At 44.9% G+C, this 18776-nt stretch overlaps 1 protein-coding gene across 4 annotated transcripts in view; it reads right to left on the reverse strand.

Annotated features, from left to right (window-relative positions):
- Positions 1 to 15862: 15862 nt before the first annotated feature.
- Positions 15863 to 18776, reverse strand: part of LOC310833284 (uncharacterized protein) — a 35624-nt gene continuing 32710 nt past the window's right edge. For all 4 annotated transcript variants that reach the window (XM_083715896.1, XM_083715893.1, XM_083715894.1 and 1 more), the window contains exon 2: positions 15863 to 18137. In XM_083715896.1, the coding sequence (XP_083572022.1) occupies positions 16992 to 18116 (1125 nt within the window). In that variant the 5' untranslated portion in view covers positions 18117 to 18137 and the 3' untranslated portion in view covers positions 15863 to 16991. The remainder of the gene's footprint in view (positions 18138 to 18776) is intronic.

Below are 18776 nucleotides of genomic sequence, written 5' to 3' on the forward strand. Positions count from 1 at the left end.
AGTTCTGGAATAGCTCTAAGTCTAAGATTGCTTTCCCGATTTCTCAATTCTGTCATCGACCAGTAGGCCTGCTGCTCACTAATCTGTTTATGCAACGGCTTCACCTCCACCTTTAATGCCTCAACTTTCAAGTTGGCTTCCTCTGCTTTTTGTTTGGCTTCCTCAGCCAGTTTGCGATTCTCTACCGTTACTTCTTGAAGATTCCCAATTGCTTGTGTGTGTTGAGCCACCTGGTCAGTCAATTTATTTATTGAGGATGTGGCTTGATCAATTTTAGTCGAATGTTCATCCGCCTTTTTATTTAGAATTGCCAGTTGTTCTAGGATCTGATTTAAAACTTTTTCAGATCCTCCTGAAGCCATATCTCCTGTAGATGTCTGCTCAACAGCCCCTTCTTGTGTTTCTAGAACAGTTGGGACAGATGATCTGCGTGGTTGGGAAGTCAACGTTGTTTGTACCAATTGTTTTGCCTTTATTTTAGCCACCCTTGTTTTCCCTGCGTCACTCATTCCAATCCCGTCTGTGTATCAAGGTCAGACTGTATGTGTTCCCATGAGAGAGACAGTTCCAAAGTATAAACAACCAGGCAGCAGAGAATCAAAACAAAATGTAGTTCCCAGAGAATTGTAAATCCAAAGTCCTCTAGGGGGAGTAATAAAGTTCAACCGAAAGAAAGAGGTCTTTCCTTCTTTGCAGTCCCAGCAATCCAAAAAAGAAACAACTGAAGTTCCAAAAGTCTTTTAGTTTCTTTTTAGCATTGAGCTTTCCCAGATTAATACAAAGTCTCAGAAAAGGTGCAAGAAACAGTTTCCCTATTTCTTCTAAAATGTAACGTTTGCATGCAACACTTTCAACATCAAAATCAATATCAGCAGTTTGACAGTTTGACAGTTCTTCTTTACCCTGGCAGCCTACAGATTTGGTTTCCTCAATTATTTATAAATCCCAAAGGAAGAAGGGAGATCCAGTCAAAAAAGCCAACATAGATACTCCGAAATTGTCTCTTTTAATTTCTGCCAAAAGTTCAATTGTCTGCACGATAATCCAATCTTTTTTATAGTTCTTTCAAAGCGCTTCCCGCTTGTCAAAACTTTGCTTTGATCTCTTTAGCATGGTCGGGAGACGGACTTCCTGGTTACGTTTCCCGTTTTCAGCCAAATTAAGATACTTTGGTCCCGATAATTTTTAAGTCCCCTTACTCACGGGTTGTAGTTGCAAATCTGATGTTCCAAGAAGAAAGGTCGGCGCTCATCAGCAGCAGCCGCACGGCTTTGCTTCCCGCAGAAAGAGCGATGAACTCACAGCGCCGCTCCCCCTTTCACGTTCCGGAGCCCCTTACGGGGTTCCTTCTCCGTTTCTGGGGGGGCTTCTGGCGCCCGCCGAGTCCCACGGCCACAAGCTCACTCTGCCCGTGGTTTTTCTTGATGGGTCGCCGCTATGCCGCAGCGAGTGACCCTTTCCTGCGGAGCCCCTCTTCAGAACACGAAGAGGACCGCTATTGCTGTTTGGCGCCGCCTCCGGAAGTTGAGTGGAAAATTAAACAAATGAAACAAAGATCATTTGAATCAGCTAATAAGTGTGGGAAACTATTAGCATGGCAATTGAAAAAGAGACAAAAATTGAATACAGTCACCAACCTAGAGATTGATGGGAAAGATATCCAGAAACCCGAAGAAATTAGGAAGTGTTTCCAGAGATATTTCAAAAAGCTTTACACTCAAGGGCCACAAGAGGAGAAGGAGATAGACCAATTTTTGAAAACAAATGGTTTACCAAAACTTGCTCAGGAAAAGAGAACAATCCTGAATCATAAAATAACACAACAAGAAATAGAGGGTGCCATCCAGAATATGCAACTAGGCAAATCTCCAGGTCCGGATGGGCTTACCTCCAAGTATTATAAGATATTGAAAGACTATTTGATACAACCATTAATGGAGGTATGCAACCAGATTTTGGAGGGGAAGAAGGCACCGAAATCGTGGAAAGAAGCTTTCATCACATTGATCCCTAAAGTGGAAGCTGAAAAGACTCAACTAAAGAACTACCGTCCCATCTCACTCCTAAATGTGGATTACAAAATCTTTGCAGACATTTTGGCAAGTAGACTTAAAAAAGTATTAAATGAAATAATCCATAAGGACCAGGCAGGCTTTCTCCCAGGAAGACATTTGTCTGATAATACTAGGAATATTATTGACATTTTGGAACTTTTGCAAACCAACATCAATACAAAATCAGTGTTAATTTTTGTTGATGCGGAGAAGGCTTTTGATAACATCTCCTGGAGGTTTATGAAGAAAAATTTGGAAGGGGTGGGAGTGGGACGGGGGTTTGAAAATGGAATAGAGGCAATTTATTCAGAGCAGAAAGCAAAATTGATAGTAAACAATGTGGTGACAGAAGAGTTTAAAATTGAAAAAGGAACACGACAAGGATGCCCCCTATCCCCTCTGTTATTTATTTCTGTCCTGGAGTTGCTTTTGAACATGATTAGGGAAGACCGGTTGGTACAAGGAATACAGGTCGGAGTGAAACAATTTAAATTGAAAGCTTTTGCAGATGATTTGGTTTTAACATTACAGGAGCCAGAATCTAGTACGAAGAGAGTGTTAGAACTAATTTATGAATTTGGTCGGGTAGCGGGGTTCAAATTGAACAAGCAAAAGACTAAGGTTCTGGAGAAAAACTTGACACCTTTGGAAATAGATGGGTTTCAGAAAGAGACAGAGTTAAATGTTGTTAAAAAGGTAAAATACCTAGGGGTAAACTTGTCTGCCAAAAATTTGAATCTATTTAAAGATAATTATGAAAAATGTTGGTCAGAAATTAAGAAAGATTTAGAGATTTGGTCAAGATTGAAACTTTCCTTGATGGGTCGAATTGCAGCTATAAAGATGAATGTATTGCCGAAGATGTTATTTTTGTTTCAGACCCTACAGATCGTGGACAGAGTGGAATGTTTTGGGAAGTGGCAGAAAGATATTTCTAGGTTTGTCTGGCAGGGCAAAAAGCCCCGAATAAAATTTAAAATATTAACGGATGCAAAAGAGAGAGGGGGGTTTGTCCTGCCAGATTTAAGGTTATATTATGAAGCTGCGGCTTTCTGCTGGATGAAAGACTGGTTACTCCTTGAGAACACTGATGTCCTAGATCTGGAAGGGCACGATAATGCTTTTGGATGGCATGCATATTTGTGGTATGACAAGGTAAAGGTTCATAAAATGTTCAAAAACCATATTGTCAGAAAAGCTATATTTATGGTCTGGACAAAATACAAAGACTTACTAGAAGGTAAGACCCCGAGGTGGTTATCACCAGTGGAGGCCAAGGCTCGAAAAAGACTCAATATGGAGGTCGGATGGCCGAAATACTGGGAAATAATAGATAAAACTGGAGACAATTGGAGGCTGCAGAGCTTTGAAAAATTAAAGAATAGGGTGCAAGACTGGTTTCATTATGCTCAAATTCAAGAGGTTTTTAAGTTGGACAAAAGAATAGGATTCCAGGTGGAAAAATCGAAATTAGAGACAGAACTGTTAGAACCCAAGACCAAGGTACTCGAATGTATAACTTGCTGCTTAAATGGAACACTCAGGATGAGATAGTCAAATCAGCCATGATAAAATGGGCTCAGGATATTGGGTACAACATTATGTTCGAAGACTGGGAAAGGTTATGGACCACTGGAATGAAATTCATGGCATGTAATGCTCTGAAGGAGAATATTATGAAAATGATATACAGGTGGTACATGACCCCAGTCAAACTTGCAAAAATATACCATCGGTCTGATAATAAATGTTGGTAAGGAGGCTGAAGGGACATTCTTTCACCTTTGGTGGACTTGTCCAAAAGTGAAGGCCTTCTGGGAAATGATCTACAATGAGTTAAAAAAGGTGTTTAGGTACACCTTTCCTAAGAAACCAGACGCCTTCCTCCTGGGCATTGTGGACCAAAAGGTGTTAAAGAAGGATAGAACACTTTTTATGTATGCAACTACAGCAGCAAGAATACTCATTGCAAAATATTGGAAGTTACAAGATCTTCCCACGCTGGAAGAGTGGCAGACGCAGTTGATGGACTATATGGAACTGGCTTAAATGACTGGCAGAATCCGAGATTTGGGAGAAGAGACAATGGAAGAGGACTGGAAGAAATTTAAGGACTATTTACAAAAACATTATAAGTTGTACGAATGTTAAGAATCTGCATGATTTGGAAATTTTAGTTCCTGCAACTAGATTGGGAAAATAGAAAGTTAAGTTATAAGTAAGAAAAAATTGAAATTTAAAGTTATTTTATGTATTATCTTAAGGTATAAATATTTGACAAAAGGTACTTTAAATTTAGAAGTAAAACATTTTGAAAGATATAAAAAAGATACGAAACAAGGTAATAATTTGCTGATATGTTTATTGTAAAGAATGCAGGGTGAGGGAGATGTGGGGAAGTCCAGTTAGTAATGTAAAAATGCATTTTGAAAGTTGGATTATTTTTCTTTTTTCTTTCTTCTGGTTTGTTTTTTCTTCCTTTCCTGTAAATTGAAAATGTAATAAATTTTTTATTAAAAAAACAAAGTCAATGTGCCATGTCGACCAAGTATACAAACTATATCATGCTCTCTTATTAGCTTAACAAAGTCAGGGTAGCATAACTTTGAGGACCATCCTGCCACGTTCCATGATAGCAACTTCAGGGAAGAGTGTTGCACTGGTTTCCCCGCCTTGGCACAAAGTCAATCTAAGTAGGTGTCATTAGACTGGCTATCACTAGGGGCTCCGGGCGGATCCTGTAGCATCTCCTCTAGTGCCTCAGGGGAGCCAGTTGTTAGACCATGGTCCCTGGTGTCGACGCTTCTTGAACTATCTGCTGTCAGTCCCTGTTCAAAATCGAGTAGCCAGTTTGCGGGTGAGATTGCTAGGACTGAGAGCATCGATGGGGATTTGCATTCCAGAAATTGTTTCCGGGGTTTCTTCTTCTGTTGAGGTGTCCTCTAGTGCCAACATAACCAAGTCAGCATTTGCGAGGCAAGATGAAGGTTGATGTACTAAGATATTAACTTCTTGAAGATGGGCTTTGAGGCAGTCCTGGAACACAGGTGGGAGAATAGGTTGATTGGTAGTTTGTGATACATCCGGCAGGTTAGGCATTATGTTACCTATCAGGAAAGTTTCTGGATGGTCCTCAACTGGGGGCAATTGCAGCTCAGCGCTCAGGGTGACCAACTTCTATAGTGTCATAGATGCTAACTCAGCATACAGTTGGATCCAGTCCCTTGGTCTGCAAATGCCTTTCTTGGTTGGGTGAGTCCCTTACTGGGGATTCCTCCCGTAGAAAGGCCAGTATCTCCTCTTTTCCACACCTAACATTATTCGTATTCCTGCTGCCCACATTAGCAGGTTTATGGGGGTTTGGCCTAGGCTTGTTGAGGTCACGCATCGAAACTTGAATACTATTTGTTATTTCTTCAATTTCTCTAGTATGGAGTTAATTGGGGTTATGTTTATCATTGCTCTTTCCTCAACATTCCTAAGGAGCCGAGATTTCTTTAGAGTCACTCTTTGAGGCCTTCTATATTAGCTGCAGCTGTGTTAGTATCAGTCAGAGGAACTGGAAGATTTCCACGTTGGCTTAACCTTGAAGGTGGTGCGAAGCTAGGGTCGGGGGTTGCTCAGGGGATAACCGACTTGCCGGCCTCTGTATAGCTGGGAGTAGAGGTACAGCGTCCAAGTCTGCAAACACCCTTTTAACTGTAATGTGGAAATGACTCAAGAAGCCACACATTTTAGGGAGAAGCAGGAGGATGGCATGACTTTGAAAATTGAGAAGTAGCTTTGTTACTCTTGGATGGCTCTGCAGTTTTTCCAGTGTCCTTAAGTCCAGAGAGTAATAATAATAATAATAATAATAATAATAATAATAATAATAATTTATTTGTACCCCGCCCATCTGGCTGGGTTTCCCCAGCCACTCTGGGCGGCTTCCACAAAGACCAAAAATACACTAAAATGTCACACATTAAAAACTTCCCTGAACAGGGCTGCCTTAAGAGGTCTTCTGAATGTCAGGTAGTTGTTTATCTCTTTGACATCTGGTGGGAGGGCATTCCACAGGGTGGGTGCCACTACCAAGAAGGCCCTCTGCCTGGTTTCCAGTAGCTACAGCTTCTCGCAATGAGGGAACCACCAGAAGGCCCTTGGGGCTGGACCTCAGCGTCCGGGCAGAACGAAGGGGGTGAATCTCAAAAGTTCAGATAAGGAGAGGCAGACTCTGAGTCTGAAGATCCAATGCCCTTTGTTCTCCCAGTTATTTTGGATAATTAGAACTATCTGATCCAGCTCCTTCCAGAGATTATATATGGGCTGTGCAGCTTGGGGGCTCTCCCTGGAAGGATTAGGGGGCTCCAGCCTGCCCGGTGGTACCCACTCAGCATTATTCCCCCAGGACTCGGTGGACAGCACCAGGCTCTCTGCCCCCTGACCACCAACCACAAAGTTCTCGATGTTCTCCAACTTTCAAAGAACCAGTACCAATGAGCTTCCAGTAAGTAAGCTTTGTTCTCCTAACAAACTTAGGAATTTTCCAGCTAAAATCTCCTCATTAGCTCCATACGGTGAAAATAGCTTTTGAGGTGTTGTTTGGGCAGCGGCATGGGTTAATTGGGTTGCTTTAATCTCCGTAGTCTTTCCTGTGGTCCCGTTTTTCTTTGAGCCTTTTGACCTTGGGCCTTTTGGCTGCTTGTGAGGGGGGGTGTCTTCAAAACAGCTGGTTAACTGCTGTTTAGAACTGTGAGGAGACTGTGGGTTGTCATCGTGCCCGTTGCCCCCCTGCTCCATATGCTCCCCCCTCCTTGTTTCTAGCCAATCAGGTACATCTTGTGCAATTTCAGCAATTGCCCAGTCCGAGAAGTCTGTCAAGCTTAATTGTTTGATCTGGTTAAGTGGCTTGACTCGGAGGGCTCTCGCTGCCGCTGCCGCTTTTTTTTTCTTAGCCATCAAGACAAGGTTAGATGCCCAGATCAATCCAAAGCAATCCTCCTTTGTCAAACTTAATTAAAATCTGGCATCACACCAGTGGAGAGTCCAGCAATTGCGTGGACAGGCGGAGTCCCCAGATCCCGCGCCCCCCCCCCGTCATGTGGAATAACGACTCAAGACAACATGCTATGGGATTAAATTGGCCACAACTTTATTAAATTTCAAATGTGGGTAGACCTTGGCTCAGGCATTGGGTGTTCTCCCTCCCCAGTCCCCAGCCGGGGACCTAGGGAGCATCAGGGTTATCCAGTGTGTGCGTGGGGGATGGGCCGGCTCTGGAGAACATATGTTCAAGCCGCTGCAGGGGAGAGCAATGACGACCTTCAGAAACCCCTTTAACGGGGAACCCTGGTATCGCCGCCGCAAAGAGGAAGATGGACTAAAGGATTCCGCCCAAGGCCTGATACCGCCAAAGTTGTGACGTTTTGCTACGGGAAAGGCGAAACCTGTCAATGCAGGGAAATTCCTTTCCGGTCCTTTAACAGCGACCTTAACATACAGCGCCCGCATACCTGTGAAGAAAAGTTAACCTGCAAAATAAGACATTAACTGAGGGTGGGTAGGGTGGGAGAAGCTCTGGAGCCAAGTGAGGATTTCCAGGTAAGATCCTCCCTCTATTGTGTGGGCAGGTAATCCCTCCCCTACCTGGCCTGGTCTCCTTGGCAACGCTTCCCCCAGGTGGGATTGGACACCTGACTGAGGTAGGCGGAGACCTCCAGGTATCCCACCTGAGGGAAGGCAAAGCCAAGCCTATGCTGCTGGAGCCGCTCCAGATCTAGGGGCTGCACGCATCTACGCAAAGGGCACCCCCCGTTTTAAGCGGGGAGCGGTCATTACTTGTCTAGCAAAATGCAAAACTAAAGTAAATAACTTACTCCAAAGGTTGTAAAATCCAAATCAGGAGATGAGGTCGGAGAGAACGAGAAGGAGGAACCTTACATGGTGGCCATCTTGGAAACCTCCCAATGTCTACATTGACTGACAAGTGTCTTAAGCATTGAACTTCCTAAAAATGTGTCAGAAAGACTGCTGGGTCAGACAAATGACCCATTTATTCCAGCATCCTATTCCCACAATGGCCAATCAAATTGCTCCAGAAAGCCAACAGGTAGGTCATGAACGCACAAGCCCCTCTCACAGTTAACCATAAAAACATCAGAATTGTTTTGGAATATCTTGAGTCAAGCTGAATTTATGTGAGGAGTTGTGTGTCGAACGTGTTGTTGCTGAGGTGATTCACAGAAGAAATGAAGCCAGGTTAATTTCCTCATCACCTGGCTGCCCATTCCCCATTAAAATTATAAAAAGAAAGGAATCCATGGATTGGAATAGAGATGCTTTATTATATGGATCTGACACAAGACCACAGGCAGTGAATAAAGAATCTGTTTGGGAAATTGACATACATAGCGGTGTGTCATGGTGTCAATAATTAGCAACTGATGTAAAAAGGTCACAGCTTTTCAAAGCTGGCCAGGTCTGTATAAAAGCACCGAGAGCTCAGGAGCCTTTTCATCAGCTTCAGTTGACTTCACACTCAAGACTTACCTTCAGCAAACCAGGTAATGTGTTGCACCTTGTTTATTTGGCAAAATGTAGCTTTATTGGCCGGGTGTAACTTTGATGCTATACCTTCAATGGCCAGGTGTTAGAAAAACAAGGGCTAGCTGCTGTTTTCAGGCTTCCATTACTGGAAATGGGACAATGAATAGACAGACCTTCATCCATCCGACTTGACAGTAATTTGGTTCTTATTGAGGGAAGGGATAATCTCTATAATACTTTTGCCCTGGGAGATTGTGTTTCTTTGCATGTTAAAAGGCCTGGAAGACATTGATTTGTTCTATATGCGAGCAGATAGAATGTGGGTTGGACCATAGCTCAATGGTCCCTATAGAAGGTGCCAGGTTCAATCCCTGGTGTCTCCAAGTAGGGATAGAGACCATAGGGGAGATATTGCACAAACCATCTTCATGTATTCATACATTCCAAGAATGGGGAACTCTATGGTCTTTCAGATTATTGCTGGATGGCAACTCCCATCATTCGTGAGCAATAGCCATGCTGGCTGGGGGTGATGGGAGTTGGATTCCAGCAGCATCTGTAGGGCCACAGGTTCCCTATACCTGCTCCAGGGAACAGGGCCAGAGCAGAGACACTTCAGAACCTGGGAGAACTCCACAGGAACTCTATCCCTACTACATACTGTCAGTGAACTTGCTCTTCGAGTCTGGGTCCATATGTAGCCAAAATTGATGAATCCACACAGAAGAGAAAACATCTGCCTTTGGAATTCCAATCAAGGTTCTCATCATGGATTGCCTGAAAGTATGTCTGAGGCCCATCCATCCAATGCTCTCCTGTTTGTTCACTGTCCGTCTCTTGTGTGTTTCAGATCCCTCTCTCTCTCTCTCTCAAGATGGCCTCCTGTGGAACATTGTGTTGTGGCGGCGGATATGGTGGCGGACACGGAGGATATGGTGGGGGCGGAGCTGGTGCCGGCAGTGGCGAAGTCTTGGTTGACACTGGTGACACCACAATCGTGAACGTCCAACCCGGCGGTTGCTCCCTGACAGTTCCAGGACCCCGTCTCATCTGTCACTGTGACCCCAGAGTGTCCTGCCACTGTGTGTGCGCTTCCGAATGCTGCCCACCCTCCTGCTGTGGCTCTGGGTCTTATGGGGGTGGACATGGGGCTCATGGAGGCTATGGCCCAGGCATGAGAGTCGATATGTGCTACCCATGCTATGATGTGATCATGCCAGGAGCATTCATGTGCAGCACTGCCCACTGTGGTAATGTCAACACTTCATGCTGTGAATGTGGTCCATGTTAAGTCATTACGGAGACCATGCAATGCTACCAGCCAAAATAGGATTGTCTTCTTAGAGGGTTGAGCATCTTTCACTCTTGCCATCTTGGTGGGATTGTTGGGTCCTTGACCTCTGGGTCTACCTTCCCTGGATATGACTCCCTCAGTTTCCTCCTCATCACAATAGTTACCTCATACTTTTCCTTTTTTCTATTGTTTACTGTTTATAGTTACTTTTTGCTACTGTTTACTCATATATTGTCATTGTAAGTGCCTACCCCCTTCCACTCAGAAGGTGATTGATTGTACTGAAACATGAACAATGTTAGGGTTTTAAAACTCTGTAACCATTCTTTTTCACTCTCCAATTGTATCCATTTTCCATCTTTTGTCATTAAAAACTTCAATGCATCAATGCTATTTTGTCCTCTCATTCATTTATCAGTTTGTTTTCCTTTTCGATGAGGCATGGAGAAGAATGAATCTGTGTCCATTCTTGGGTAAAGTGAATATGAGGGAAGTGTGGAAATATAGACTGTTAGACCTTAAGTTACGGTACTTCCATATGTCCCAACTTCCTTAGCATAGAAAGGGACCATATGCTTTGTAAGTTTAAAACGGTTTACTTACAAACTCTTCAAACATCAGATTCATGTGCTTTTCCATGCAGCAGCAGCTAAAGATGGACAGTTTAATTTAGTTTCTAAAAGTGGCCAATGTTTCTAAATTATTTGTATACAAACATAAAGATGGCTTGCTTAAGCTACACAGCACAGTCCAAACTTGGATCCCCTTTCCTGGTAGTGTTCACATGGTGGAAGACAGACAGAACAAGGAGTTTGATAACCTTTCCAAGGTGAAGAGATGAGACCTAGCTAAGGTTGGCAGGACAGCTTACTCTATGGACTTAACCTATTGATGGCTAACTTGGCCCTCAATATGTTTTGGGACTACAATTTCCACCATCCCACATCTGGTCTAGGACATTGGGCTTATTAGACCAATGTTCTGCACACATATTTATCTGAGCTGTGCACAAATGTCCTTTCAAAATTAACCACCTTATTTGTGGGCAGAGAAATTTCTCTGGAGTAAGGAAAAATTCTCCAACACTTTGTTGAGGGTGGTTCACATCATTATCACTGGCAATGCGATGATGGTGGTGATGGTGATGATGATGCATTTATTGTACCCATCTATTTACTATCTATTTATCTAGGCAGCTTCCAACAAAAATACAGGGGGTAGGGGAAAACTGTGCTATCAGACTGGCTATCATTTTGAATTCTTCACAATTCCCTAGAAATAGGAGGAGAGGAGGAGGAAGTTCTGGTAGCCACCACTCAAGGAAAGTGGTGGAGAAAATTCAGAGAAAAATATGCAAGGTGGCCTTCTTTTTTGCAAGGGGAGAAAGAAATGGAGATGGGGGAATTATTTCCTGTTTCATTTCTGCTTCTATCTGTGTGCTCTCTCTCTCTCTCTCTCTCTCTCTCTCTCTCACACACACACACACACACACACACACTACTGTTAAGGACTCCTTCTGCTGCTTCTTCCACTTGTCCCATTTGCTAACTCTTTGCCCTTTAGAATATGACCTCTGGGATCAGGCCAATGGCCCTTCTAGATGAGAATCCTGTTCTCACAGTGGCCAAGCAGATGACCCACAGGGTAGCTTTGCAAGCAGCAGTCAAGCACAAGAGCCACTCTCACCTCCTGCAGCTTCCAGTGGTTAAGTACCTCGGGTTAAGTACTTAATTCGTTCTTAACCTGAAACGGTTCTTAAACTGAAGCACCACTTTAGCTAATGGGGCCTCCTGCTGCCGCCGTGCCACCGGAGCACAATTTCTGTTCTCATCCTGAAGCAAAGTTCTTAACCCAAGGTACTATTTCTGGGTTAGCGGAGTCTGTAACCTAAAGCATATGTAACCTGAAGCGTATGTAACCCGAGGTACCACTGTATTCTGAAATATTATGACCTCCACCCATGGCAACAGAGCATAGCCAACATTGCTAGTAGCCCTTAACAGCCTTCTCCTCCATGAATTCATCTAAACTTCTTTTACAGTCAGTCAAGGTGGTGGCCAACATGGTCCACTGTGGGACAGAGTTTCATTGTTTAACTATGCCCTGTGTGAATAAGTAACTTCCTTTTATCTGTCCTGAATCTCCGAACATTCAGTTTCAATGGATGCCCATGACTTCTAGTGTTCTGAGAGTAGGAGGAAAAACTTGTCTCTATCCACTTTGTCAAAACTCTATCCACTGTCTCGCCAGAGTGGTGCATGCTCTAGTTATCTCCCAGTTGAACTACTGCAATGTGTTCTACATGGAGCTACCTTTGAAGGTGACCTGGAAACCACAACTAATCCAGAATGCAGCAGCTAGACTGGTGACTGGGAGTGGCCATCAACACCATATAACACCAGTCCCGAAAGACCTACATTGGCTCATTGGCTCCCAGTACGTTTCCGAGCACAATTCAAAGTAATAATGAAATTTATTATTTAAGAACACACACACACACACACACACACACAGAGAGAGAGAGAGAGTGTTGGTGCTGGCCTTTAAAGCCCTAAATGGCCTTGGCCCAATATACCTGAAGGAGGGTCTCCATCCTCATCGTTCAGCCCAGACACTGAGGTTCAGTGCCAAGGGCCTTCTGGCAGTTGCCTAACTGTGAGAAGTGAGTTTACAGGGAACCAGGCAGAGGGCCTTCTTGGCAGTGGCGGCAGCCCTGTGGAATGCCCTCCCATCAGATGTCAAGGAAATAAACAACTGTCTGACTTTTAGAAGACATCTGAAGGCAGACCTGTTTTGGGAAATTTTAAGTGTTTGATGTTTTATTGCATTTTTAATATTCTGTTGGGAGCCGCCTAGAGTGGCTGGGGAAACCCAGCCAGATGGGCGGGGTATAAATATATCATCATCATCATCATCATCATCATCATCATCATCATCAACACTGTGTTTGTGTGTATGATTTTCTTGGGTTACAAAAGTATATAGTAAAGGTAAAGGGCCTCTAACAGTTCAGTCCAGTCGCGAACGATTCTGGGGTTGTGATGCTCATCTTACTTTACAAGCCGAGGGAGCTGGCGTTTGTCTGCAAACAGTTTTTACGGGTCATGTGGCCAGCATGACTAAACCAAATGCCATTTACCTTCCCGCCGGAGTGGTACCTATTTATCTATTTGCACTTTGATGTGCTTTTCAACTGCTAGGTTGGTGGGACTCAAACTGCCGACCTTCTGATCGGCAAGCCTTAGGCTCAGTGGTTTGGACCACAGCACCACCTGCGTCCCACAAAAATATGTACATCATCTCTATTTTCAGATAAACTTCTGTCACCTCTTACTTGCTCTTCTCTCACACCTGACCAAGCCTCTCTTCCTTTACACCTTGCTGCCCGCTCACCTATTTGTCCACAATACACCACAAGCCATTCCTCATGCAGCTCACCCCAAGCTACTCCTTCCCTCTCTCCCCAAGCCTAAAGGAGGGGTGGTGCACTTAGTGGAGTGGCTGGCGTTCTCTCTCTCTCTCTCTCTCTCTCTCTCTCTCTCTCTCTCTCTGTGTGTGTGTGTGTGTGTCTAATATTAAAGATTTCCCAACAGATTTCATTTAGTGGAGGGGATAGGCCTTTCACAGCACCGCCTCCACTCTGTTAAAGAGCTCACCTGGACCTGTTTTCCAATCCTTCTGCTGCAATTGATATGACCCCCCTATTGGCCATGCAAACTACAGTGTACCAATACCTTTAAGTAAAAAGGAAAGTACACTAATAGTAAACTCATCCTCTGAGTATGGATCTTTATGGAACCAATGTGACTGCCACCTTCAAGTGACCAGAGGGAGAGATTAGACAGTTTTATGGGGAGGGGTCCCAAAGTTTACAGAAGCACAAAAATAAATAAATAAATAAATAAATAAATAGGGTGTAACTTGAAATGGAGCAAAGAAACAAGAAATAGCCTTGTGAAGACTGAGCATGCTAATTCAATGTGAGATATTGGCTGACTGTTGAGGGGGCAGGGGAAGGAAAAGGAGCATAGAACTGTGTAGCATTGGAAAAGGCATGGCTGATTGGCGTTTTGAACCAATGCACTCTCAGCTGCAACTTTTCATTGCAGATCCCATCCATCTAAATCAGGGGTCGGCAAAGTTTTTGTGGCTTGGGTCAGTTCATAGTCCTGCAGACGCTGCGGTGGGCTGGAGTGTATGTGTGCATGCACAAACACTATTTCCGACACTCCTTCTGGCACGAAGGAGGCATGCGCAGCTTCCCATTGGCTGCAGGAGCTTCCTGCAGCCAATGGGAAGCCAGCCAGCATCGCGGAAGGCAGTCCCCAATCTGCTTTGCGACCGAGTGAGCGGCAGGTGTCCATGGGCCAGTTAAATGACCCCCATGGGCTGCTTGTGGCCCATGGGCCTTAGGCTGCCGACCCCTGATCTAAATGCAGGGTAGCTTTTTTGCATATGTGGCTATGCTGTTATGAAAGCCAGTGTAGTGCAGTCTTTTAAGAATGTTTGGACCCATTCACCCACATACATTTAAAGCCTAAGATACCACTTTAATCAGTCATGGCTTCCCCCAAAGAATACTGAGAGCCATAGTTTGGTAAGGTTGCTGAGAGTTGTTAGTAGTGTGTCCCCCCCCCCCCACACATTCTTCCTCAGAGAACTACAATTCCTAGAGTTCCCTGGGAAGAGGGACTGATTGTTAAACCACTCTGAATATTTAAATTTCACCTGTTATCAGGAACTGTGCTGAAGAGGGCAGCACTGAGGTGGAATGGGAGCCTTCCCTCTTCCCCTGCTCCTGCTCCCGATCCTGAATCTTCCGAGGAGCAGGCAGACAGTATAGATTTGGAACAGTGGTTTGCAGAGGGACACAGTTCAGAAGGCAGAAGCTGGGAAATACTGGACGGGGAACAGCTAGGAGAAGAAACACTGGGAGAGAGAGATTCACTGTCTCTGGAAAGTATTCCCCTGCTCTCCCCAAGGTCAAGAAGAGCTCAGAAAGTGGCAGAACAGAAAACACAGAGGCTCCAAGCTCAGATTACAACACACAGAAGTGAAGTGGATTAATAGGGACATGTTGTTGTTGTTTAGTCGTGTCTGACTCTTCGTGACCCCATGGACCAGAACACACCAGTCACTTCTGTCTTCCACAGCCTCCTGCAGTGTGGTTAAAATAGGGACGTAAGGGGGTAGAATTCTTAATTGGGAGCACTGCCATTCTAGGAGATAGGTTCTTTGTTCTCTCATTGTGATTATTAAAGTTTCTAACTGGTAAGAAGACTCTTTTTCCTTTGTTCTGCTTAACTACTGCCCCTGTGTGTGTGTGTGGAGCCAATTCCCTGAAGCCTGACACCTGTGTAAGGCATCCCAGTTTCTAAAAGACACACACTCTCACATCCCTCTCTATCCTCCACCCAGTGTGACCAGAGTTCAAAGGCACATTCCAGTCAGATAGGAACACTCAATGTGGTTGCAAAACAGGGTCAGTGATGGGTGGGTTTCCATACACTCCAGGTGCCCCTATTTTCCAGGGACAGAAGCAGAATTATGAAAGGCAATGCAGCTTCTGATTTGACCCCGGAATGCCCCTATTTTCCCCACCAGTTCCTATTTTCATCTGAGAAATGCTGGAGGGTATATGTTTCTGGAGGATGTGTGACCTGGACTGAGTCCCAAGAGCCCAGTATACAATCTCGAGGGCTGCAACTGTCCCACTGCACCTGAAGTTCCCCATCCCTGATCCAGTTCTACCTGTTTTGGGGAAATTTCAGACAGGTTGGAATCTCAGTTTGCTAGAGACAATCTAGTTCTGCCCTCTAGAGGGCAAGCCTGATCCATATTCTGTGTGACTGATGTCCCTTATAAGAAGACCATTTTCTTCTCCACGCTAAAGAAAGGAAGGTCTTTCATCCACTTCCCATAGGGCATGGTTTCCAAAACCCCACCACCATCCTGGTTGCACAAAGCATTAAAAAACACCAGCTTGAGAAGTCATCGTTTGCTTTATTATTACAGAAATATGCACTTTGACAAATGGATTTTCCCCCCCAAATTAAAAACAAAACACATTTCACACATGATCCAAACAAGGCTTTCTTTAAATTATGATAAACATTATTTTAAATATATCAGTATTTAAAAATGCAATGCGACCTATGAGCTAAATCTTCCAGTCCCTATTTCCTCCCACTGCATGGACTATTGAACCTCTTATGCAGCATGTGGCTCTGTTGTTGTTTACTCAGAAGTAACTGCTGTTGAGGTGAAGAGTACCTCCTCTTTTGTGAGGATGCTTAGGATTCGTGGGTTGAATCCATTACAGTGCCGTGTGAATGTTACTTTTAGCTCAATGATTTCTGCTTGTGCAATTGAATGTTCTGCCCCTTTCGTCCCCTAAATCTGACCAGTGGGTTCTTCTGCCAATCCTCTGGAACAGGTTCTGGGGGGCAGAACAGAGGAAGGCAAGTCTCATCGCACAAGCAAAAATCCTTGCAATGATGTAATAGTATTAGTTGAAGGCCACCCATCACCTATAGTTAGTGATGATACCTGATCCCGGCCTCTTGATTTCACATTAGATTATGGGTCCATTTACACTACAATAGCAGGGCTGAACATAAGAAGAGCTCTGCTGATCAGGCCAAAGGCCCACCTAGTTCAGTTTCCTGTTGTCACAGTGGCCATGTAGATGCCTCTGCGAACTCACAAGCAGGACCTAAGTGAAACAACAACTTTCCTCACTTTTGATTCCAGTACCTGGTACTCAGAGACACACCCTGGTCTCTCGATAAGGCACCATTTCTTCTGTTCATTTGTGATGCCCCGTCAAGAGAAACAAGACCAAAGACAAAGGCTACAATTAAGGGCATGTAAACACTGCAATCAATGGAATGCAGGGTTTTCGACAGTGTACAATTAGGTCCCTGTGGGACCTAACTGGGCACAATAGTACAGAAAGCACATCTTAGTTATGTCTTTCAAAGAATTTAAGGGAAAATAATATTGTCCATCTATTTGATAGGTGTTTGGGATGAAAGCTCTTCTTCATCAGCCAAGCCACGAAGGCCACCTCTTTCTTCCAGCTGTCTCTTGTACAATATGCATGGAGGAATTCAGTAAGATGACTGATAGCTTGAAGCGCTGAAGCCATGGTGGTATTTGGAAAATCTGGAAGTCTTGGCCAAAATGCTCCTTGGAGTTATGGAGCGGCTGTACATCTCAGCCCAAGGGCGGGCAGGCCTTCTCATATCAGGCAGAGGACGTTTAATGGTGGACAGCGAGCTGGTCCTGGTGGCAAGAGCTGTTGAGGTAGCTGGATCACTGTTGCTGCACAGTGCCTGTGGCTCAGGAGCGCATGGGGTAAGTGTTTCCACTTTGCACGCTTCTGGGAAGACTTGGAGGATTGGTCCAGGAAGGTCAACTTCAATAGGAGGGGGCTGGATGACAATCTTCATCTCTGGTCCTTGGGAGACGCATGAAGAAGAAGCACCCAACACCCCACACACTTTAGTGCAGGACAAGGCACGTGCCGTCAGGGCTTTGACTTCCCCTTCTTCGCCACTGGTGATGGCACATCGCTCTTCACCACTGGTGATGGCACCGGCAGTGTCACATGGGTTGTAGACCTCCACTGTGCACTCCTCTGCAGCAATTTCCAAAATAGGGCCAGGGATGGTGACCTCAATCGGTGGTGGGTATATCACCACTTTGGAACCAGGACCTTGTGTCACACATGCCGGTGTGCTATTGAGACCGCATGGGACAGAGGTAGAACGAGTCATACGCTGTGGGGTAAGCGAGCAGTCAGAAACTGACGTAGAGCGGGCAATGGCATGTGGCTGGGAACCGCTAGGGACACAGGGGTTTGAGGTCTGGATGAGGCATTCATTGGGGTAGCTAGTGAGGACTGCTCCTGGGATTGTAATGCAAACAGGAGGCGGTTGTATCACCACTTGCGAGTCAGGGCAGGTGGTCGTACAACACGGGGTGTCTCCACCGGAAACAGCACGCAGACCAGAGGATTTAGTGACAATTGCTTTGGAAGATCCATCACCGCACAGCTCCGAGCCATTGGTGAGACACGATGTCTGGGTTTCCACCAGACATTGGTTAGGGGCTGTGGTGAGGCTCAGTCCTGGTAGAGTGAGGACCATAGGTGGTGGATGTATCACCACTTTTGCATCCGGGCACGACGTAACGCATGGTGTGGTGACGCACTTCACACCCGATGTGGACATTCTGTTGGGATGGATTTCAGCCTGGAAACAAAAAATAGATCAGGGAGAAGCAGAGTTAGTTTGGTGTTCTGAGGCTATTTAAAAAAGGACATACTTAGATGGAGCCACCATACTTCCATCCTCTTAAAAGTCCACTAGTCTCAGAGAAGTGATTGTAGCTTTTCTCTCAATTCCCCATATGCCTTTGTACAACCTCAAAGCCCCCAATTTTACCTTGGAATTTCACTCTTGGCCAAGTTCAGAGTCAACAGGAATGTGAAGACCCTCTTCCAACCTCTTCCATTGTTGTCTGTGTGCTTAAAACAGGGTCGGGGAACCTTAGGCCCTCCAGATGTTGTTGGAATACAACTCTCATGGTCCCTGGTCATCAGCTATGCTGGCTGCTGGACCTGATGGGAGTTCAACAACATCTGGAGGGCACCAGTTTCCCTACTTGCTTTCCTATAAGGTTATCAAGTCCAGCTTCTAAAATAGCCTACCTACATCCATGTCTACAAAAATAGTCTTACCCTGCAGATCTTCCTAGACTACAACTCCCATCAACACTCCTGACTATTGGCCAGACTGGCTTCTGGGGCTGTTGGGAGTTGGAGTCCAACAGCATCTTGAGAAGGGCCACAGTTTTTCCATCCTTGAATATAAGGATCATCTAGAGAAGTT

Source organism: Podarcis gaigeae, assembly GCF_964106915.1.
Source record: "Podarcis gaigeae genome assembly, chromosome: 16".
Taxonomy (NCBI): Eukaryota; Metazoa; Chordata; class Lepidosauria; order Squamata; family Lacertidae; genus Podarcis; species Podarcis gaigeae.